The 24,320-nt window shown below is 37.1% G+C and overlaps 1 protein-coding gene across 3 annotated transcripts; it reads right to left on the bottom strand.

The window, feature by feature from the left end:
- On the bottom strand, nt 1–24,237 carry mus301 (mutagen-sensitive 301). Of its 3 annotated transcripts, XM_022069071.2 has the most exons (18): nt 24,078–24,233; nt 22,238–23,357; nt 20,827–21,005; nt 19,835–20,111; nt 18,394–18,599; nt 17,437–17,582; nt 16,732–16,859; nt 15,146–15,399; nt 14,092–14,194; nt 12,343–12,505; nt 11,391–11,584; nt 10,419–10,576; nt 10,090–10,185; nt 8,728–8,901; nt 8,219–8,332; nt 5,995–6,129; nt 4,280–4,363; nt 1–221 (listed from the first exon to the last, which is right to left on the bottom strand). In XM_022069071.2, the coding sequence occupies exons 2-18, from the start codon at nt 23,322–23,324 to the stop codon at nt 189–191; spliced, it is 3,531 nt and encodes a 1,176-aa protein (XP_021924763.2). In that variant the 5' UTR covers nt 23,325–23,357; nt 24,078–24,233; the 3' UTR covers nt 1–188. The 3 variants fall into 3 exon arrangements, with proteins under 3 accessions (XP_021924763.2, XP_021924764.2, XP_021924765.2); XM_022069072.2 differs by lacking the exon at nt 1–221 and having other exon boundaries at nt 3,589–4,363; nt 24,078–24,231; XM_022069073.2 differs by lacking the exons at nt 1–221; nt 4,280–4,363; nt 5,995–6,129; nt 8,219–8,332 and having other exon boundaries at nt 8,734–8,897; nt 24,078–24,237.
- Nucleotides 24,238–24,320: the final 83 nt, after the last annotated feature.

Raw genomic sequence — 24,320 nt, 5'->3', positions numbered from 1 at the left:
TGTGTGCTGTACCAGTTACCAAACTGCGTTATATAGGAATTAGTGTTTAACCAGACTGGATGGAGGGGTAAAGGCATCAGCGGAAGTCAACTTGGAAGAGCCAAGCACTCACCAGATGAAGAAGTATCTTCCGCTGTAAGCACATTCCATAAGCCAAGATGGAACAGAACCAGCCTTTTGTGGGCCATTCATATTTCTTTACTCAGCCCTCCAGAACCAAACTGTGTGGAACAAAGGACACTCTTAAGTCACATTAAGACTGAATGTTTCTTTGGTGACAAAAACTTTTACCTGATGTTCTTTTACTTTAGGTTTGAGCAGCTGCTGAGAGTAAGATGATGTAGAGTAATTCATGTGTAATTTTATGTTCGGTTTAGTTTTTTTTTTACTTCTTATGCCACGTGATCAAAAATTCACGCAAGAAAACCCACTGGGGTCACATCATGTAAGCTCCTTACATAAAACAGTCTGTTGTCTTCTAACAGTGTAAGTGCAAAGATATATTTTTCATAAGTGTAACGAGTGTTTATCGTCAAACACCATATGGCATCTTGCTTGAAAATTAACTTTCCAGAATGATACATTTTCTGATTCTCCTGCGCCAAACAAATCGAGAATGTTGTCTGACGAACCGTTTCTATAACGAAGCTCGTCACTGGCTTTTTCAGACGTGATTTAAAGAATGAATGCGTGAATTTCCGAGCACAGCGGATATTTCTGACACATAGTGTTTTTGTTTTCTGAATTCAATGTAATTTTTATTTTATTTTTAAACCATGTGTCAGGAACAGGTTGCTTGACTTTTTATCATTCTGTACACACTAATTTTATTTGTCAATGCCATTTAAAGAAAGTATGTTAATGTAGGAAGTTGTTTATGCCAAAGGAAAAGTGTGTTCACATAAGTGAGAATGTTGACGAGGAGCTGTAAGGGCAAGCTGAATTTTGGACATAATTAGAGTTTTGGAGATGTATTAACATTGTGACTTTATCTAAATCTGAAATTATTCTATTTGGTTTACTATTTCCCTACTGAAACCCGAGAGAATGATTCTGAATGAGTGTGCATGGCCTCTGGCGTGGCGTAAATCCCCGCAAGCCAAGAATATATTATGTGGCCTCTGGCGTGGTGTGAAAACCCGTAAGCCAACATGAGATAAATTGAAAAGACTGTGATGTATCTTGAATGTGTGATACAAAAATCAGACTATCTGATTTTTTAGTAATAAGATGTATCATGACTTTGCATGGTAAAGGCTATCCAAATATTGTATATTTTCATTTTGTTGAACAATTAGGAATTTTGGGGGAAGACATTCCAGTAAGTCACATGTTAGGCATTGTTTTTTGTAGGGGAATGAGTATTTATTTTGCCCCAAGGATTCACATTTATTTCAGAACAGGCTGTAGAAGCCACACACCAGGTAGTGCTTACATGATGTCCTGGGCTCAGCATTCTCGCACCCTGACCAAACTGTTGTCACGTTTGGTGAAGGAATCATTCAGCAATTTTGCACGACTTTTTCCCTTAGTTCCTTCCTTTGTCTGAAGACTCCATGTGTGAGGTGAAGTGGGAACTACACTTACAGCAGAAATCCTAACACCAAAATTTGTGCTGAAGAACCCCATTTCAGTTTGTCTTATGCCTGATAAGGTACTTCCTATTGATTGGCTGACATATTAAGATGTTGCTCATCGTGTTTGAATTGCTAGTCCCCCAAAGACGGGGCATATATTTAAAGTTGTAAAATATATGATAGATCTGTTTTGTGTGTATTTCGGGAAAACATTAATTTGGCCTCGTGTATGGGATATCAATAGATATTTGAAAACAGGCATAAGCAGCGAACTTGGGAGGTGACAGATTGCTTGAGGAAAGCGGAAGTAGGAAATGGGAGTCTTAACAGTAGCCATAAATTGTAAGTGATTGTTGAAGTTTGTATTGTACAATAAACCAGTTTGTATGTATGGGCTTGTACACTTATTCTGATCCTTACTGTCAAAGCTCTTAAGGCAGAGGTTCCCAAACGTTTATACCTTGTGCCCCCCTTAAAACATTTAATAAATTTCACGCCCCCCCCCCCTTCCAGAACAAGTGCAAGCAAACAGATTTGACATAAAATTTAGCTATGAGTATACAGCACTGTAAGACAACTTAACTGCCTCAACCAAGCAACGGATGTTAAAAATGTTTCTCCATATTTTGTTAAAAAAGGTTTTTCATATAAACCCCCCCCCCCCCCCCAGGGGGGACCACACTTAGGGAACCTATGTCCCAAGATATATTAGGATTCCCATATTTTTCATTCAACATTTCAAGCTTTAAAACATCAATTGTTTTTATAGAAAGATTGGCTTATGTAGCTTAAATGCTCTATGTAGAGGCTCTTTAAGGATTCTCATAGATTCCCAGGTTTATATCCCCCTTTGATAATTTTGTTGGTTAATCAGAGCACTTGAAATAAATTGTTTCTGTGTTCTAGTACCATAATGTCGGAAATATAGTACATTGATCCGAATCATTCAAACAGAGATTTCTTTGAAACAGGAAGTCAGAATGATGTTCATGAGAACGTAACAAATGCTAATGGTAAGAAAGTTGAAACTGTTCCTGGCCACCACACAAAGTAGGTCCTGGAGGTAAGAGTTACAGTGCAGTCATACAATTTTAATCCTCGGAAGCTATTGTGGTGTTCAGAGAAAGAGTAGAGCTATTTGAGCTCTGAATTATGACAGGCTATGGACAGAAGGAGGCCTGAATGCCTTACCTGATGATCATGTGGATTCAGTGGTCCCTAGAAGCACTGCTTATCCACCTAATATGGAGTTTAAGAACACACATTTGTGGCGTAGTGCTATTTTTATGCCCTACCCATTCCTTTTTTTTTAAAAAAACCTTTCAGGTTTAGTAAATAGCACTAACCATGATATGGAGCCAGTTAGCTCTCCCTGTATAGAGACTAAGTTGCAGCCAAGACAACCGGGCTCAGTTCCTAGGAGAGCGAAAGAATTTCTTTTAGCTACCACCTCCACATTGACTGACTCGGCAACTTCAATAGTTGTTTGTCGTCAAGGTCTACCTTTTCTCACTGATAAACATATTAGATGCGCCTAAACATCTGGCATGAAACACTGTGGTCAGTTGAATTTTCACTGTTGTTGCAGAGGGGGGAGTTAATATATTTTAATATTCAATTGACCTCAAAGGACAGGCATACAGACTGCTACATGATAAAATATGTGTGTGATAGAAACCAAAGGTCACAACAGGTTCTCATTGTAGTGGTTGTGCTGCAGACTAGATTGGCATTCGATTTCTTGCAGCCGGAAGTCGTCTTAGTTACCGATCCAGACCGGCCCTAGGGCCATCAAAAGGACACCATTGTCTTGAAGCTAAGTATTTACCACCACCATCTAGAGCTATGGTTAAATATTAGTGGATATTTACCTTTGTCCCCCTCCCACCAATCACTCTCCAAGTGGTGCTTAACAAGCAACAGTTTAATATTTCCAGTCACAGTAAGAGCCTATGATCTAGATTTGCCCACATAATAGCCCCTGTATTGTTAGAATAAAAGAATAGGATAATTGACATTTATTGTTTACTTTTATTAAAGATAACAAAAATTGTGCTTTCGAATGCTGCCATGCACAAGGAGTGACTCCCTCTGGGCAAATTCCGGAATACCTTCGATTAGGCCACGATCGCTTCCTTACACATCCTTTACAATTCATCATTCACAATGGTCCTCTCATTCGACACTGTCGAAGGGGGAAAAAAGTTCTGAGAAAGACAGGAAATTCACTTGTATACCAATTCTAGCATATTCAGTGGACTCTGCCCTTTGTGAATGGAAGACACCAATGACCTCTTTTCTGACCTCAAACCCTGATATAATGATGCCAGCCTTGTGCACTGCCAACACAGGTCTATGAACAGATACTGCTTATACTAATTAACATGCAAATTCCTTGCAAGTCACAACCCTTGTTATATGTGTCAGTGTACCTGTTTGGTTTTTTGACACAATACAGAATGGAATACTTAGGAAAACTCTGGTTTAAAATACTAAACTCCAGATTCATTACAATTTCCACCCCTCATGTAATGAGTGATATGCTCATTTATGTCACTTCTTTCATTTTCTGAAATGTAATCCTTATGTCGCCTGCACTTTGTCCCTCGAAGGTACACGCTACCACTATTTACGAGTAAACAGTAAAACATGACATCTCTAATAGTTTTTAAAGTTTGAATAATAGTGTGTCTTCATTTAACCTGAGATTGATTTTGGTATTGAAGTCCTTCTAATACATCTTCTGCCTCTTCACGTAAACTCTCTGCTTTCTGCTTCAGCAGTAGCTGTAAGAATAATCATGTAAACTAATATTAACATTTATTTACATAATTCAGATTCTCAGTTGAAAGACATGTAAATGCAGGGGAAAAGAGAACCCTTTTTACCTACCTACTTACTCCACGGAGCCGAGTCCTTCCTGAGAAGCTAACAGTTGCTCAGCCGCTCAGGAAATTCCAACACTTATGAAATCTGAAGGCTTTTTACCATGTTCACAAGAGCCCATCACTGGTCTCTGTCCTAAACCAGATGAATCCAGTGCATACTGCCCCATCCTATTTCTGTAATATTCGCTTTAATGTTACCCTCCCACCTACGTACCCTGTATGCATTTTTCTTCTCTCCCATGCAGGCCACATGCCCTGCCCATCTCATGCTCCTTGACTTGATCAGTCTAATTATATATGGCAAGCTAGACACTTTGCAACTTTCTCCAGCCCTTAGTAATTCATCCCTCAAAGTTCCAAAAATTCTCCACAGCACCCCATTCTCAAACAGCATCAGTCTATGTTCCTCGCTTAGTGTCAGAGACCGTTTCACACCCATACAAAACTACAGGTAAAATTGTTTGTAGACAGACGAAAGATTCCGAACTGAACGGTAGCATGCATTACCTGAATTGAATCTGCTCTTAATTACCTCTTGAATCAAACTTTTAAAAGTTACTGTTACTCCCAAATATATGAACTTTGCCATATTTTCAAAGCATCCATTAACTATATTTATGTTACAATTTTGCCCTACCTTCTGGTAACAACACATGAACACATACTTAGTTTTCTCTGTGTTTACTTCTTGACTAGCCTGCTTACTAGCGAAAATTAGAGCTTATGTGTTTTTCTTTATGGTATTTATGTTATCCCCCAATATATTTACATCATCAGCAACCAAAGAGAACCCTTAGCATTGCAAAATGACTGTCAGTAATCAATAGATTTAAAGTAAATTAATTAGCAAGTTATTCACCATACAAAAAAAAATCAAATAAGATCCTCAAGAAGAAAAAAGTTAGGAAATGTATGCATAGCATGCATTGAACAGAAGTTGATTTTTCACCTTTGTAAAATGGCACCAATTACATCAACTGTCTGGGATAAATGAAGAAGATCCTGTCAACTGATTTTCCCCTCAAATGAAGGTAGAGGATTTTTCTTTGCAGACGTAAGTAAAGTAGAGCCGGGATAGCTCGGTCAGTATAGTGACTACCTACGGGCTGGGTGATCGGGGTTCGATCCCCGACGGGGGAAGAGGATTTTTCCTCTAGCCTCTGCGTCCAGACTGGCTCTGGGGCCCACCCAGCCTCCTGTCCATTGGGTACTGGGGTCCTTTCCCGAGGTAAAGCACGGCCGGGGCGTGATGCTGGCCACTCATCCCCATCTGGTGCCGAGGTTAAGAAAGAGTAGGAGCTCTACCTCCGCTCCCTGCAAGTGCCTGCACAGGCATGTAGCGGGACTCTTTACTTTACTTTACAGGCGTAACAATATTAATTGATGTTCTCATGGAGGTGAAGATGCCAATCACAATCATCTGGGTTCTATACTGTGTGAGCTTCTAGGTGGTTATCGCTGTTTAAAATAAACATATTGCTACCATCGTTACCCCAAAGATGCTGTATAGACCAAGAGAATTTACTTACCTTAGCTGCAGCTACAATTTGATTTGCTGTCTTTTTTGGCAAATGATCAATTGAATGAACCATCTGCTTTGGGTCAGCATTTGCCACATCTCGTAATGTCTTGTAACCAGCTTTGTAGAGTTGCCTGGCTCGTCCCTACACAATGAACGAGCAATAAAATAATAACATACAGTGAAACAAACACTTACTACAGAGTTAAAGAAATAGACGCTAGTGGACATGGATAATGAAAATCTCAGTTTCTTTAACATTCTAACAAACTTATAAATTAAATTATACAATTTAATGAACTATCACTAAACAAACATTTTGCTAGAATAGGCTTCCTGGAAATTGTCAAACATATTCTCAAAATATTCATTGTACATATCAACATACAGAGAACTGTTAAATAAAACATTTTTAGGAATATATTACAGTGAAACCTCGATGCATCGTTTTCGGCGGGGGTGGGAAATAAAAACGATGAATGCGGGAAAACGATAGATGCGGGAAAGCATTAAAAATTTTAAAAAAAACAAACAATGTTTCTCTTTCAAAGTTACTTCTTTTTACCAAAAAAGTCTTTAATGGACAACTGGTTTGTCGAAACTTTACGTTTTAGGCCAAACAGAGCCCTTTCCACGTTCAAAATGCTTTCCTCGTCACGTTCACTAATATTATGCGCATAAAAGAACGACTTCACTTTTGCCAATGCAGCGTGTGCTTCGGCAAAACTCGGCAAAGTTCGGGCTCGCATTCGTCGTTTCTCCCTCTTCCTCACCGCTCCCTCAACCTTCGCGGACTATAACAGGAAAAATGGAAGTACTATTACTGCCAAACTCAACGAAACGTAGCTGTAGAAGACACGATATGAACCAGAAGAATGAAAAAGTTTCGCTCGCCTTTCCTTTGTACTTATAATAAAAGCATTTGTGAAGAAATTCACACTGCACATGCCATCTGGCATCGCTGGAACGAAATATGAGTGCACCCAAATTAAAATCGTAAAATTTCTGACAATGGGCACCGCCATTCACTCCAACTATCACCCCTGCACCGCTGACCCCTCATTCCAAAAGAATCTGTGCTGGTTGGGCGACATAACAGGTTACCGCTACTGTTTATTCCAAAAACATTGTGCGTCTTTCGGTATTAATTTATCTCTAAACCCAGCATTTTAAATTCTCAGAAACGATCATTGCGGGAAAATTGTGGGCCGGGACTAAGATTTTTGAACGATAGTTCGAGGAACGATAGAAGCGGGAAAATGTAACATTATTTTATATGGGATGTATCCGGTACCGAACAAAACGGACGATGCATCCGGGAAAACGATAGTTCCGGGAACGATGGATAGAGGTTTCACTGTAACACCAAATTTAAAATATTCACTTCTTCTTGAACAGAAAAATGGCTACATGTTGTGCACAACTGCCAAGTTGCTATTTCCCAGAAATAATAACCAAAGTTACATTCCTTATGGGAAATTGGGGTTATATGAATTACTACTAACACTTATCAAAGCATAATCAAACTGCCCATTTCTTCATTAAACACACACACAAAAAAATGCAGGTCTAATAACAATAAACATGTAATGGAGAAAATATGTATAATGAATTATTTTTGGACTATCAGCCTTGTCTGGTGGTTTAATGGAGAAAACACCAACGTTTCGAGAACCATCTTCATCCTCATCCTCAGAGTACTAAAAGTACTAAGTACCCTGAGGACAAGGATGAAGACGGTTCTCGAAGTAGTGATTCCTCCATTAAACCACTAGACATGGCTGGTGGTCTGAGAAGAATTTGTTATACTTAGTCGCTGTGAAAGCTTCAGATCAGAGGAAGTATGACTATCCAAATTATTAATCCTGAAGGTAAAAAATTGATTCAGATGCCATTACAGCTTTGCACCACGCAAATATGAATCTCTTGGTGTAAAACCCACCGATCTTTCAAAAACCAGATAAAAAAAAACAAAATAGTGTGGTTGAATAAATGGGACAGAAATTGAAATTCACAGCTGGCAAATGATTTCCATATTAAGACATTAATATAATTTTTTTTAATTTACCTTGATTAATGACATTTACAAAAATGTCATTCCTGATCTAATCTAACCACTTTTTGTAAATATGCCATCAAGACAATTTATTGACTGGTTCTATCATTTTACCACAGGAGGAAATGGAATTATAAATGTCAGTGTGACTACCACCTTAAACAATATTTGAACTTACTCTTTTAACTGCTGGCAAATCCATCAATTGTAACAACTCAGCTGTACAACAGTGAGAAAGCTGCTGGGTAAAGTTGACTAAGAGATCTCGGAATGCCCAAAACTCCTTCATCTCCTGTGCATAAAATACAAGCTATAAAACCACGTATGTGACACTGCAAGTGGCAGATCTAGAGACAAACGCTAGTCTGCGTGCAGACTCAGATCTACCGACATAGTTGGGCACAAATCTTACTTTGTTATTAGCACTCTGAACACTTCTCACCTTCTAATTGCACTTAACATAAAAGTCACTTTATTTATGTGATATTCATAATCGTGTTAAACGTCCCTCACAAAACTAATTTTTAATTGCCACAGCTGTAATCTTGCAATTTTCTCACTTCTATTTATTTTATACGCACAGTGACATCTTCTACAAGCCTGTGAGTTGAGTAGTGATAAGATTATAATACTCAGCAAAAGGTTTAATTTTGTTATAACAGCACTGTAAATATCATATTTTCTAACCTCACAGAAACGCAGCACACAAGAAGAAAAGGCAGCTGAAGAGGTCATAAGGGTCTGAACAAAGCCACGTGGAACCTCATATTCATCTGCGACATCCCACACAGATCTCTGATTCCACAGGTCATACAGCATCAGTGTTAAGTAGAATCTATTAAGCACCTGTCCCTGTCCTGACTAACATCAAGCAGGTATCAGTAAACAAATACAAAAGTCAATAAAACTTTTGCGGCTGATCAACCAAGAAAATTTTATTGAGTTACGTCGCCACGAAAGCTTCAAAACAAATACAAAAGTGCATGAAGTTTGGGATTATCCTGAAATTCACTGCACTAAAATAAACTGTATTAAGTGTAAAGAACACTAACTCCAAGGAGCAGAGTCCTTGATAAGCTAATAGTTGCTATGCTATTCAATAAATTTCTTTTGTCTTTTATGGAACGTGAATGTTCATCATTCATGTGTTTATAATAAATTGCCAATGGAACTATCTTAAGCCAAGCCACATCTTCACACCATGTCGTTACTTCCCTTCAGGTTTTCTGACTAAAATGTTGATGAATAACAAACAAGTTACACTTTAATGTACAACTTTGGCTTTCAAGATGAGCCACATCAAATGTTGAAAATTATCCAACATTTCAGCAGACATTGCAGTTGCCACTCTCAGAGTGAGTATGCAATGGATAACATTTCTGGAAGCCTTAAATAGGGCAGGTAGTAGGTCGTAAGTTGGATTTTATGGTGCCGATTTGTTAAGCAGAACAGGACGCTGCTGTCCAATTGTACATGAGTGTGTAGTTGAGGGAAAGAGGTGATGAAAAATCATTACCATGTAGCCCATTTTTCTGCACAACCGATTAGTACCAATGATTTTAAGATACTTTTTCCACATTTTTAACATTTCTGAAATTATGGCATGTCTTACATTTGATGGCATCTAAGAAATGATGTCAACAAATTATATTTTATGACTAAAGCACAAGAAAAATCTTCATGTCTGTCACACTAGTCATGGGACAGTAAACATAAAGATAGCAACAAAGAAGATTCCAAAAGTATTAATATAAAGATTTATGTTTTAATATTAACAATTCCTATTGTAATATTGTATTTTAAAACCTATTACTAAATGAAGGGTGCATCTCACAATTGGTGGTATCTTAAAATTGAGGAAATATTATATATAACCATAAAAAATCATACTAAACATTTCTGAAAGAGAAATTTCTTAATGTATTTTGGAATAGGCTGTTACCTATAAAATGTTGGTAAATTTCTACCAGATTACAAGGTGCAATATCTCAGAAGACGGTCGTCTAAAATTTCACGCAATTCACCATATAGTCCAACACAAGTTATTACCTTCATAGTCTGTCCATTCACCATGCGTGCCATGCAGACTTCAGATATTCCAAGCACATTTGTTGTCTGAAAATCCTTCACATCCAGTCTGTTATACTAGAAGAACAAACAAAAACTTTCTTTAATGGCATTAAAATATTTAATAATGTAAAAATGAAATGTTCGTGTTTTCTGTCCAAATTGCTTAAAGCATTCCAAATTCACATTTTATGTTCTTTTTATCAGGGCCCTTCAACAAGATCTGATGAAGCATTCAGTGGTTAAAATAAACAACAAACAGGCACAGTTTTTCTGTAAAGTAAAACTGTCACACTACCTGTCTTACCTACCGCAGAAAAGTACAATACAGGGTTAGGTTTGACTTGGCTCATCAAGTCATATGGAGTAACAAGATACAGCAGATGCAGGTATGATGACAACACTAGGCTTGACTGAGCTTGAACCAGGTCCTGGTATAACGTGTGGGCACGAGACAAATGCATACATCCTGCAAATTCAAAGCATTGCAAACATTGATTTCACTAAAACCAATTACAGACTGCATACAACAAAGATGTCTTCTTGATGCGGGGGGGGGGGGGGGGGGGGGGGGGGGGATAATAATAATAATAATAATTGACATAGCAGTACCGACTGACAGGAATGTGATTAAGAAGGAAGCAGAGAAGATCTTGAAATACAAGGACCTTCTCATAGAAATACAGAGAATGTGGAAGGTTCAAGCAAAAATAATTCCAGTAGTTATAGGGGCAACAGGAACTGTCTCCAGGTCGCTCAGGAAATATTTGGCCAACATTCCGGGCGAACACGACGTCAGGGAACTTCAGAAAACTGCCATTTTGGGAACTTCATACATCATTCGAAAGACGCTGTTGTAAAATAAAATAATATAATACATGTAATACATATTAAAAACAAAACGTATCCCGGAAATAGCTGCTGCCCTATGTACCTTATGGACAAGGTCTGTCTCGGGTACATAGAAGTACATACCCCATAAAGTGGTGAATAAATGGGATGATGATGATGATGATAATAATAATAATAATAATATTTATGAAGACGAGCGTAAGCAGTATTCAACTCTTTGAAAGCGAGATCATTTTTGTCTGGCATGGTTCTCAACACAGATGATAAATCCTTTTTTTAAACTGAAATATGCGTGAAATAATGTCAACACGGAAGTGAGAAGAAAATATCTGTAAACAGCAGACAAATGAAAGATAACCAAATTCCCAATATATGCAGTCTTACATAGACAGCAAAAGCAAGTGCTGGACGATGCACGTGTACATACACACCTTTTATGGCAGCTTTCCCAAGTCTGCTAACTCTGAGTAGCGCCCCGCTTTTCAAATGTGCTATCACATTATGCTTCTCTCTCTTATTGTGAGTTGGTGTCAAAGGTTTATTTTTCTCCGTTCCAGATTTCGATGCGCTGAGCATATGCACTGATACGTTACTGTCGGCAGTGAGCATGGTGCTTGAATTTGGGCTGTCAGAGTATGAATAAGAAATTATTATTATTATACAAAACCTTTCTAAAAAAAAGACTGCAAAGGTGTAATCCGTACCAGAACAGACATGCATTATTTGCAAATTCTGAATTCTGAATCATAACTATTAATTAAAGACTACATAATTTATCTTACTTATACAACTTTAGTTTTCAACTATACAAATCATGTGATCTTAATTTTTCTTCTGAGTAACATAAATCAATTCAGATACACCACAATGACCAGCCATGTTAATTCTGAATAGGAGTCCAATGTTTCAGAAACCCTCTGTCTCGGTCATCAGGGAATGATGTGGGAGGTGACCACCATGTGTTGTTTAGATCAACTGCGTACATAAACACCACACACTGATCACCCATCACGTGATTCCCTGATGACTGAGACAGACGGGATTTCTGAAATGTTGGACTACTGTTCCGAATTGATGCAGCTGGTCACCCAAGAAGATTTTATCAAACCAGCCTTCTATTTAACACTTTAAAATATATATTTCTACAAGCTTCTTTACTGCCCTATGCCCTTGGGACCAGTGGCGAGCACGCTAACCATTAGTCCACCGAGGGCGACATTTGGTCTGGTAGAAGTTTATCAACGTTTCAGAGATCCTTCCTGCCTCATCATCAGGTGATCACCTACATGGTGCTAGAACCAAGAAGACAGCCATCTACGTACACACTGCCGTGAGAACCTCAAATCCGACTAATGTTTAACTGATGTTATATAAAAGTTTCACCTTGATTCTTCTGGATCAATTGTATGTAAGGCTTTCAATTTGATCAGTTGGGTTAAGATATTGTCAATCTCAAGAACCAAATTCACATTCAGTCTTGAAGCTTGTAAAGATAACAGGGAGCAACTTATCAGCTTCTGAAGAGTGAGTCTTGTGGTTGCAATACCTGAAATTGATATTAAAGGACACTCAATTTCTGTACATGTAACTGAATAACTTATAGCAAAGAAAATGTCTAGTGAAAAGAAATCAACCTGACAAAGTAACTTAACACCAGACTCGAAATACATATTAAAAGCACTTGCAATTACTATGCTAGGTTCTATGGTTAGAAAATATTAAATCTTACCAGTTTAATAAACTACTTCTATGGTAGATGTCAGCATACAGATTTCACTTGTCAGTTTTGGGGGAAATATAAAACTACCTACTCTGCTTTTAAAGCAAATCAGCATATGCCAAATTTCCCAAACATACAATATTCCAATTGTGTCCTAAAAGTTCCTTAATTTTAGATTTCATTCACTTAGTGTTAAATTTATTTGATTCCAACCCAATTATTTTAGTGTTATACAAAGAAGCTTCAAGAAAGTTTCAGGTAGGCTGGAGTCCACTTGTACCTGCGAAGATGTACATGTGTATACAGTGTATATTATATGCACGACCAAATTATTGTTCAGTTTATGTCAGACAAGTGTGTGTAATAGGTCCTAGAGGGCACAGCAGGGTGTGGAAGGTTTCACAGTAGGAAAATGGACACCTCAAGCAGCGGGCCAATACAAAATTTTGCTAGCAATAAAAAAAACTGGCTATAAACACTGAAGATGCTTCAGGTGATATATGGAAAATAAATGACAATCCAGTCCAAGGTGTTTGAGTGGCACCACAGGTTCAAGGATAGTTGTAAATTACTGGAAGACAACCCACATGGAGGATAATAGCCTGCAATATTATGGAACGAGGATAATGTGATACAGATAAACGAGGTTGTGGATTCTGATCATTGTCAGATGGCAGAGACAACTGTGAAGAAATCCAAAATTTAAGTTCATAGTACGGATTTGAAGATGCATCATGTCTGTGAACATATCAAACCAAGAATGTTAATGAAGGAAAAATGTGATGACCACAAGAATGTGAACCAATATAGCAGATAATAAAGCAGACTTCCTGTGAAGGGTCATCATGTGATGAAAATTAATGTTTCTTGTATGATCTTCAAAATAAATGGCAATTAACCATATGGAGGCTTATACCATCACCAAAAACCATGAAGTTGCAAAATAACTGCTCAAAAGGGAAGCTGTATTGTACGTCATGGTTACTGACAGGGCATTACATGCCGAAGTGCTACAAGAAAGATCTCACATGATTATAATAGCAAATTTGTCTAAACCAAACCAAAATGAGGGCAGCCACAGTGGGATGTTCCCACATGACAATGCCCCAGCACGTCACTGCCTGTGTTAAAGCAACTCAACCAACCATGGTACTGTGGCATTCCCCAGCCTACAATATTAGTCTGATTTCACACTACACATTTTGCACTCCTTCCATGGATCACGGAAGAGATGTCACTTCAAAGAAGCAGGAGGTTCAAGTGGCTTCAAAATTTGCGTTACAGAAATATTTTGAACGTCTGGCATTATATCTTTGCAACTTCTGTGATCAGATAAGACTCATGGCCCAGAATTTACTGAACCTACGATATAATCAGTTACCTTCTTTCCCAGAGAAACACTACATACTTACCCAGTCCAACAGCACTGAGAATCAAGTTTTGTATTCCTAAGCCATCATTCAAATGTAGTGTACTAGTGACATCATCCATTTCTGAGCAGAGAAGCTGTTTTACCTGAAAACATTAACAATTAAAACTACGTGGAGGCAGTGAGGTAACAGAAAAACAAAATTTACCTGCTTAACCAACATGCAGTAAAACTACACTACAGACAAAATCTCATCTTATAACTGTGACCTGACAAAAGTTATAACTACGAGTCACAACAACAAACAAAAGAATGTATTCCTCATGGGTAGCCCATTAACTGGCTGGGTAATGTTCTGTTTGAATAAATATGCATCCACCTCAAATCATTTATGCAGAAAGACTTTAAGCATCATCTATAACCGAACATTTAATACTATATGTAATAAATACAATCCAATATAATGTTCCAAACCATTACTGCTGCAGAGAATAATATAAATATTTCATTATTTGAAGAAAAACAGCAACTATGAAATGACGCTAGATGAAAGATGTTAGAAAGCATTAGCAGCACTTCCACTTACACAAATTTGTTTACATTGCCTCTCGTCTTGACCGGAACGCCGTATAATTATGCTGAACCTGCTAAAGCAATATGTCAAAGAAAGGGACAACAGAAACACAACAAAATGTAAGTCAGAACATAAAGCAAATGCTTCCAAAATTTGAGCTGGTGGCCTCCAGGATATTCCTAATGGACAGAAATGATAAAGATAAACCAACCAAATCCTGGAATCACATGTCTGCTCACTTGTATGTCCAGTCAGAATCAATACCATTCTTCTCACTACTTTCGGCTTCATTTATGTGTAAGTGGCAACGAACAATGGAACAAATCATATGTGGCAGCTTTGTACATCAGCCAAGGGTCTTTGTTGGTCCTATGGGTTGCAATGCTATATGGACTTGTAGGGTAGATACAACATTTCAGAACATTGATATCCAGGTATAGGTTCACAACCAGAAGACCAACACTGACATCTTTACTGCTGTGAAATATGTTACATTACAAGGGTAACATTCCATGTATCCCACCTTTAGAGCTTCATTTGTCTTGCAGATAAGAATGCTCTCGCCAGTCTCACCAAACCCAGCCCTTCCTGCCCGTCCAACCATTTGTTTGTAGCGGCTCAAGTTGATGAAGTCTCGTCCTACGAACGGCGAACGCAGGATCACTCGTTTAGCTGGCAGATTCACTCCTGCAGCCAACGTTGAGGTGCAGCAAATGCAGCAAAGCGTACCGGTTCGAAACGCTTCTTGTAACAAATGTTTCTCATCAGCAGTCAAACCTGACAGAAATCATGCAATAAATGAGCATAGCAGCACAATAAGGAAACATTAATGAATAAAAATCTACAGTCACTTGTACATGAAGTGTTCACTTATACTTGAAACTTCAGAGATTTACTCTGAAATAAACCTCTAAACTATCTTCAAAAAGTCACACCTCACAGCGCACTGTAATTATATTAAGACCTACGAAACAGAGAGAACTATTTGTTGTTGCAGAATATAGATATTACCTACCATTCCAATTTTATGGACAACCAACGTTGTCAAAGTTGGTAAATATAAAGGAATAGCCATTGCCAAAAACAGTCATTACACATGTTCAAGACTGAACATCGAGATTAAGTCATTAGCTTGCCTGCATCATATTCATGAGCTAATAGCTTCAAATCTTAACCTGAAGACTGGCTACCCTAAGGCTGTGATTTTCCTCAGTCCCTCCAGGCAAATGGCCGGACAGTGCCTTAAACTGGGCCATAACCATTTCCTTGCATATATTTCCAATTCACTATTCTGCAATCATTCTATCTCTCAATACTATGTATGTAATCTGAGCTAATGAGTGTCCTTAAACAAACCAAGAATAAATATAAACAAACAAGGTCAGACAGTTAACAATAATTAGCATACTTAAAAAACTAAAACCTTTTATAATTTGGGTATAGTCTTTAAAACAGGGTAAAATAGTACATATTTACCACAATGTAAAACTTCAGATCTTTACAACAATCTCCTCATCAACGTGTATTGTATATTTTTAGATATTTGAATTTGTAAACATTTCTAGTTTCATTGATGATGTTTAACTAATTTTTAGGCACAACTGCAACCCAGCAGCATGTTTGTTAAAACCGGTCAATCTGCCTGTCCATATGCATAATACACCTCAAGAATTAATAAACCAATTTTGATAAAATAGTGTACAGTAGAATGTTTTAAAGATTATCTCAGTACAACAGCAGACAACTTTTACCTCCATGATGACACCATCACCCAGACAGGCGCCCAATCCCCCAAAGATCACTGGTCCATTTTGCAAAGGTCAAGGGCCAAATTTTGGCAACCATGCCAAAATTGTTACACCACGTGTATTGTTCTTAGCATGTTATATTTTCAATATTATGTTAATGCCCATTAAAAACATAACAAAATGTCTTGTAGTTTATGAACTGTAATCATAAAATACAGAATACATGGCACAACACCCCAGAAGACAGCCATCTTCAGACTCACCACCATAAAAACCTCAAATTCTACAGAAAGAATGTGTTCAGCCCCTTCATTTAGATTCATCTTGTATTACACCATTTAACATTTTAAGTTTATTATACCCGAATGATGGTATGCCATTCCAAATGGAAGAATCTTTTTCAAAACTGGACAGACTGAACCATTCCCTTCGCTCATCAACGCTCGATATAAAGCTTTCTTTTCTTCCTTCTTCTCCTGCAAAATTTCCCTGAAACCAAAAGAAATTGTCACAAATAATTAAAAATAAACAATTTCAAAATGATTCCTTTATAAATATTTTAAGTGAAGCTCAAACAGTGACTTTCAAAATCAAAGTCCCAAAATTTTGTATGTTGTAACACTGTTAAAATGTTGTGATGGTAAATTTTATTATAAGAAAATTATAACTCATTACAGACCCTGCACCAAACATTTGTTTGCATTTCTAGTTCAATTATGCCAACTCCTTTTTAATTCACTTCCCAGTGCATTCTAAAATGTTGTCAACTGCCTACCTAATATAAATTGTCATTTAACTCTACTCTGATTTTAATGACGAAATAAAAACAAGCAGTTTAAGAAAATTTGTTTATTACTTTAATAATTTTTGGAAACTTGTGTTCCCATGAAAATTGAACTTTTCTGTAGAAATCTAGTTCACTCAAAAGCAGCACTCTTAAAAGAGAATAAAAGGAAATAGCCATCTTATCCAGGTAGACCATTTTATGTAGGTTTCTGCTAAGTGTGACAGGATTACTAGGAGGAAAGTAGGAGGAGACTGTTGTACCTAAAGCAACAAACCATACTTCGGTAAAACTCTGCAGATCAACTGGGCAACATTTTCACAGTTCTTCTTTGTAGGACAAAAGACAAGGCATGAATTTTCGGGGATCACTTCCATTACCAGTCCTCCAATCAGGTCTGGATCAACAGCAGCTGCAGTCGCAGAATACTGTAAACAAAAACAAAAAGAATAATATGATGTGTACAAACACAGGACAGGAATATGTAGATATGTAATCATATCAAGGGCAAAGATTATGAAGTGATGAATAAGAAATGGTAGAATGATTATGAACCTTTATCAGCCATGCATCATGTCTTAATGGTGCAACTGGCCATGCATAGTGCTAGAATATCATTGAACCATTAACCCCAGAGAAAAGTCTGGCCAATAATCCTGAAGTACAGGGGTTTAAATTCCCTGTTCCAGTACAATAAAGATTACTGATGAATCATTAGGGATATAGGGAAACAAATGTGGCCAATTTTAATCCATTAATGCAGAATTCAACTGGAGAAATACTTGACACCATCCGTTTGGTTATTAACGATTTTGATTAAATTACTCATTTATAAAAAGTACACAATTCTGGCCAACTGCGCCCATAAATAAAAGCTTAACCTTTAGAAGTTTTTATTCTTCGTGACATACAAAGAAGTATAAGAATTCGCACATGGAGATAACAATGCATAAAAAATTTGTAGTCAAAAAAAGCTGGAATCATTGGCAGATGTAGGCTTAGGTGAGAGGTTAATATGAGGATAGATCTTAAATAGGGTGTTACAATGTGGAATGATTTCAACTGTCTCAAGTTAAGATCCACTGAAAGCATTTTGTAAACGCTATGATAAACCTTCACATTCCATAAAACTTTCAGACAGTCTTCATGGCTTCCAGTTTCCCCTTCGATCCATGAAGTTATTTACCTAGTGATCATCAGGATAAAATTGTAAAGTTTTTACTGACATTTAGAACTCACAGAAAATGACAGTTTTCTCTCCAATATCAGAAACTCATCTGGACACGCAGCTTTCCAGTTAACAGCATACAATCCATCCTCACACTTGACATATTCCTTCAGTTCTACTGGGCGGAAATCTTGCGCGTATGTTTCCGCATCTAGAAATTTTGCAACTTCATGCAAGTTGCCTATTGTTGCGCTCATCCCCACAATCTGAATACTTGCTGCCAACATTACAGGAAAAAATTCAGTTAATACAAAAACAGTATATTTATAAAAATAATTTTGGCATTTCTTGTAAAAGCAGAGAAAGAGGAGAGGAGATGGGTGAGGTATGTAGCTTGCACAAGAGTTATGAGAAATGTACACAAAATTTTAGGCAGAAAACCTGAACAGAACACACCAGGCATAGATTGGGTGAAAATATTAAAACTGTTCTAAAAGTCATAGGGTGTAAGGATGCTGACTGGATTCACCTACCTAAAGATAGAGCCCAGTGGTGGGAATTTGTGAACACACTTACAAACCTTTGGGTCCCATAAAAAGTGGGGTATTTATTGACTAACTGAGTGGATACTAGCTTCTAAGAAGGTTTCTGCTACACGGAGTTAATTGTACAAAATTACTAACATAAAGTATGTATCACTTCATTTCAACCCAAATGGGATGCATCATGATGTTTGGTTCCATAATAGTAAAACTGGTCACTACTTTAACGGGTATTTTACTAAAGAATATTAGGTTTTATGTTCTAAATATTAAAATTTCAATAGGATCAATAATCAAAACTTTGCAGGTATCATTTGTACAAAAACTATCAAACCATTCTTATTTGTAACAGCTATTCCTCTTTCAACAACTGCCAAGGAACAAAAGAACTAAATTTACTATGAGACCAACCAAGTGCCAAATTGGAGATGAAGGACCTAAATTAAGACCAGGGCCATGGCACACCTAATGGGGTACTGTTAATGAGTATGATGAATAGCAAGGGAAAATTAAATAACTTAGAGAAAACGGCTTCAGTGATACTTTGTCCATCATGAAATCATGAAGTCACTTGGGATTGAACCTGGATCTCTCTGCTGAAAAAACAACACTATCAGCCTGAGCTCTGACACGGTGTTAAGGAATATTCACAAATTGTTATACAAAATGCATATAACTTCCAATACATGCACATTTTTAAGTATTATATGAACAATCAAAATTTCACAACACCCCATATAAAAAACAAAGTATCAGTACCTACAAAAAAGTTTTGAAGCAAGAGATACTATAGATTTAGGAAGAGACATCATCTAAGTATGTATACTTGAACTAGAAGAGCACAAAACAGTACAAAAGTAAATGTACACAACTAATAACTTCCATTTTCAAAATTTTTTGAATGTTTCTTAAATTTAATACTTTGCTGCTAAGAACGCAATAAAAAACATGTTGAAATTATCATAGTCACCTTGCACATAGAGTAGTTTTGTAAGAAGTCCTTCTAGGGTGGATCCCCTCCCATTAGATTCACCAAGAAGATGCAATTCATCCACAATAAAAAGGCCGAGTTCTTCCAATCTCTTCTCTTCAATTAAACTGTTTGTAAGACCAAGGGCCTTTTCAATGGTTGCCACATACACGGTCTGTTTCTTACGGCGTTTTGGAGGAGGATACTGGCCTTTCCCGGCAGCATATTCTTCTACAAAGAACTCAAGTTCTAATCCAAATGGGGCAAGGGACCTGACCTGCATATAAACATAACATTCTAATCAGCATTACTATCAAAGATACCATATACATCCAAATCATAATTTTAATTGATCACAACATAATAACGTAGTGAGCAGAAGTATGATTTCAGGTTCCCACAATTGTGAGTACAAAAATGGCTGTCTTCTGAGTTGTAGCACCGTGTAGACTCATATAAGTTCACCAATGTAAGATTTCAGGTTTTCACAGCAATGAGTATGAATATTTCTGTCTTCTGGGTTGTTGCGCTGTGTAGTATGGTCGATGTTTACCAACGTTTCTGAGGTCATATTGCCTCCATCATCAGGGCGATGAATATGCCAATTGGGTGGGTGGTGATAGGTTTAAATTGGCATATTCATCGCCCTGATGACAGAGGCAGTATGACCTCAGAAACGTTGGTAAACATCGACCAGACTACACAGTATAACAACCCAGAAGACAGAAATCTTCAAGTTCACCAGTGTTTCAGAGGTCCTTGCTGCTGCCATCATTCCCCTCATGATGGAGGCAGCAAGAACCTCTGAATCGTTGGGTAAACTTCTACCAAACTACACAATGCTACAACCCAAAAGACAGCCATCTTAATTAGCACAAAATCAACTTAGTCATAATTGTACAGTGCATTATCAATAACTTTGTTATGTGTTATTTTTTGTTTCTCTTGTAATTAAACTTTGTGTGTCGCAATTTTATAATTTCCATCATTACCTTTTCCTGAACAATGGCTACGTATGGTAGTGCTAATATAGCATTCTTTCTATGACAAAGGAGTTCTCTGAGTATCAATATTTCGGCTACTAACGTCTTCCCACCACTAGTTGGGAGAGAGTAAACTAGGTTCTTCCTCCACTGGAGAGCATCTAAATTTAAACATTCCTTTTGCCAGGCTGAAAAAGAAATTGTATAAATTACTATTATAATGATGATGATAACGTCCACCGCAACAGTAATATTACTACTAAAACTAGTAGTTTCTTCATATGTCAGTGGTTCATAATATATCAACAGTCTATCAAACATTAAATTTAACAAGCTCAGGACGTGTATTCTATACCGGAATACACCAAATATCCTCATGCATTCTTTGTAACATGCATTTAGAGGTATTACACCCGCCTTGTTTGATAATTGCACTTTGGCCACCACATGGCAGCAACTCAATATCTACCTCAAAAATTTCCTCATCCATCATTTTGCTATCAATGCCTGTATGATATTCAAATGTACAATTTTGAGGTTGTACAAAACAGAACAACTTCCACATCAAATGTCATCAAAATCCATTCAGTGGTTCTTGAGTAGAATTGACTGGACAGATGGACGGATGGATGGACAGGAGACTTGAATGCATTCTGATAGTAAAGAAAATTTGCCATCTTTGTTAGACATTTGACCACTATCTCTTTCCTACAAAGTGCATGAAAACATCTGAAACACAGATGCTATTACAGAATCTGTGCATGTACACATATTATAAATTCTAATTGTGAAAAAAAAGATACTGCCTTTTCCTAACTATAATGTGAAAAAAAGCAATTTCTCATAAAAATTCATGGCACACCTGAAACTTTGTGATGGCACATTGGTTGCACACCATTGGTCTAAATTATAAAACTATGAACCTATGTTTCGAACGCTGGGTTCTGCTTCCGACTTCAGACGTTAACCAGGTCTGTGGCTGGCTCAAGCAGGGCCCTAACAGATAAGCTTTCTGTTCTCTTCCCCTTTTTATCTGAATATGGAATCAGAATAACTCCAAAAGAAGAATTTTACACATTTTTACACACCATCATCAGAAATCTTCAAACTTCAAAATAGTTTATCCATTGAGGTACATTCAAATTTGCACTACGTAATAGCATAATATTATATAGCAGCAGAAATAACACACTGCCCCAAAGAATACTGAACTTATTGAGCTTTCATTCTGCCTCATAACTGCACTACACTTATATGGGGGGGGGGGATGTTATTCTAGGTTCATCATACTAGACATTAGTGTTTAATGGTTACAGGCTGTATTCAGACCCCAAGGGATCATTAAACTAAGAAAGCATTAGCCAGGCCATATAACATGAGCTTATTTTGAGTAATAAACAAAACTACATCAAAAACTTACGGTACAGATCTGAGATTCCTTTAAACTTCTGTATAAGTAATTTCACTTTCAATGGTAAACCAAAGAATGCACCAGAATCAGAAGGCGTTGATACTTTAACCAAACTTGAAGAATGGTTTTGTAGTATATGTCCAGGGTTTATATGTAAACTTTTAGGTTTTGGTGTTACTGGTTTCTGAACATTGGTAATAAGTGTCCTTTTTATCTTCTCTCCCAATGGCAGGTTACTCAGTGAAGGAGAATTTGATGCTGGTAAGTCTTTGTCAATAAGGCACACTGCATCTTCAAAAAATGAATCATTCTCCCATGCAACATCTATACTTTTAAAATTTGCATTCTGATCTGAATTGATTCCAACATGCGGATCCTTACATTCAGAATCATTTTCGATTAGTTTATGTGTGACTTTACTGGACAGATTAACCACATCACACTGGCTTTTTGAACACTGTGTTACAACCTTACAACTGGCTGCATCTCCTAACTGTCGCATGAAATTAATCATTTCATCATCGACTACATTACCACTACCTTCAAAGAGATCTGGGGATTCACACTGGTTGTCATGTCCTATACTCTGAACATCCAAATTTAAGTTCCTATTTTGGCTGTTCCAGTAATCTTTCACTGCACTGTCCAGATCTATAGCTTCTAACACAGATTCATCAAGGGACAGCATTCGGCATTGTGTCAGACTCTTGACAGCAGTGATGTCAAATGATTCACCACACACATTTCTACACGCATCTGTCCTTCTGTTTAATGATGTAATTCCTTTTACCAAACCAAAATGCTTTGTCTTCTGACTTTTAAGTGGTGTAATATTTTCTGTAGGATCGTTAGAATCACTGCATGTTTTTCGTCTTCCTTTCCATTGTGCTACAGTGTGACACTCTGAATTATCAATTGTTTTTCTCCTGAATTTCTGAGGTGTTGATGTCATGCATGGGTCCATTTCGGTCTTTTCAAAGAGCAATGGCGACCGTGGGTTTAGAGGGTTTTGATTTCCTAAATGCCCATTCTCTTTATATTTTGATATTCGATAAGAGTTTCTATTGATAACTTTTCTAACTATTTCCTCCCCCATCTTATACTAGCTGATATGCTGCATATGGTATACCTGAAACAGGTAGGATAAGCAATTTCAAGCAGAAAAGTTTCACAAGTTCTTAATAACTAATTAAAAACTATCACAAAATAATTGCAGTGAGGTATAATTGTAATTATAAATAAATAAGAACCTGTGAGAACCTCAAATCCAAAATTTCTAAGGCCTTTATAAATATATTAAAACCTGTATCAAACCTCATTTCATGTATAACAGCATCACATGCATAATATTGTATTGATCTTTTACTGTCATGTGGGATAAAAGTTTCCCAGAAAAAAAAATATAAGTATTCTACAGAAAAGATTAAGTTCCAGTTCCAGACACTGCTGGCAATTGACTCAAAAAGAGCCAATTAAAAATTACAAATTTCGGCACCCTGTTACAATTTCTCATGTTGAGATTTGTAACAAGTATAGGAGGATACAATACTGGAGAACCATCACAACAGAGTGACTTTTCAGTTCAAGAGTTAGATAATTCTGTGGGTATTTATAAACGATATTCACAGAAAATTAGACGTTCTGAGTTAGTATTTGGAGACTGCCCAGAACGATTATTGCACTTCAAAGACTCAAAACTGTAATAACAATTTTTAGTATTTTAAACAGGATTTAGGCACATTCACATAACCAGAAAGCTAAGGTAAGCAAAATTATAAACCCAGTAATTCATTACACTCAGTCACAAATTATATAACAATCAATCACAAATTACATCGCCTGAACATACCACACTACGCGCCATATCACTTTTGTATACGACTACCACTATTGAATAATACCAACGGTTGACAAAACAGCTGAAAATACCAAAGAACACATAACATTGGAAATTAATTCAGAGGCAAAAACGTTAACAGTAAAAATACCCTTGAAGAAGTCAAGCACTACGCTACCAATGTTTTACTCTATTCGAATTGTCAGTGTTTCGGGTTCTTCAAATATACCTTTTTTTACATACATCCATGGTAGT

The sequence above is a fragment of the Zootermopsis nevadensis genome, unplaced genomic scaffold (assembly GCF_977971745.1).
Source record: "Zootermopsis nevadensis isolate Lab colony 2312 unplaced genomic scaffold, Znev_1.0 Znev_ptg000012l, whole genome shotgun sequence".
NCBI classification, from domain to species: Eukaryota; Metazoa; Arthropoda; class Insecta; order Blattodea; family Termopsidae; genus Zootermopsis; species Zootermopsis nevadensis.
Note: the sequence above shows the minus strand (reverse complement) of the source record. Positions and strands in the feature narration are given on the sequence as shown.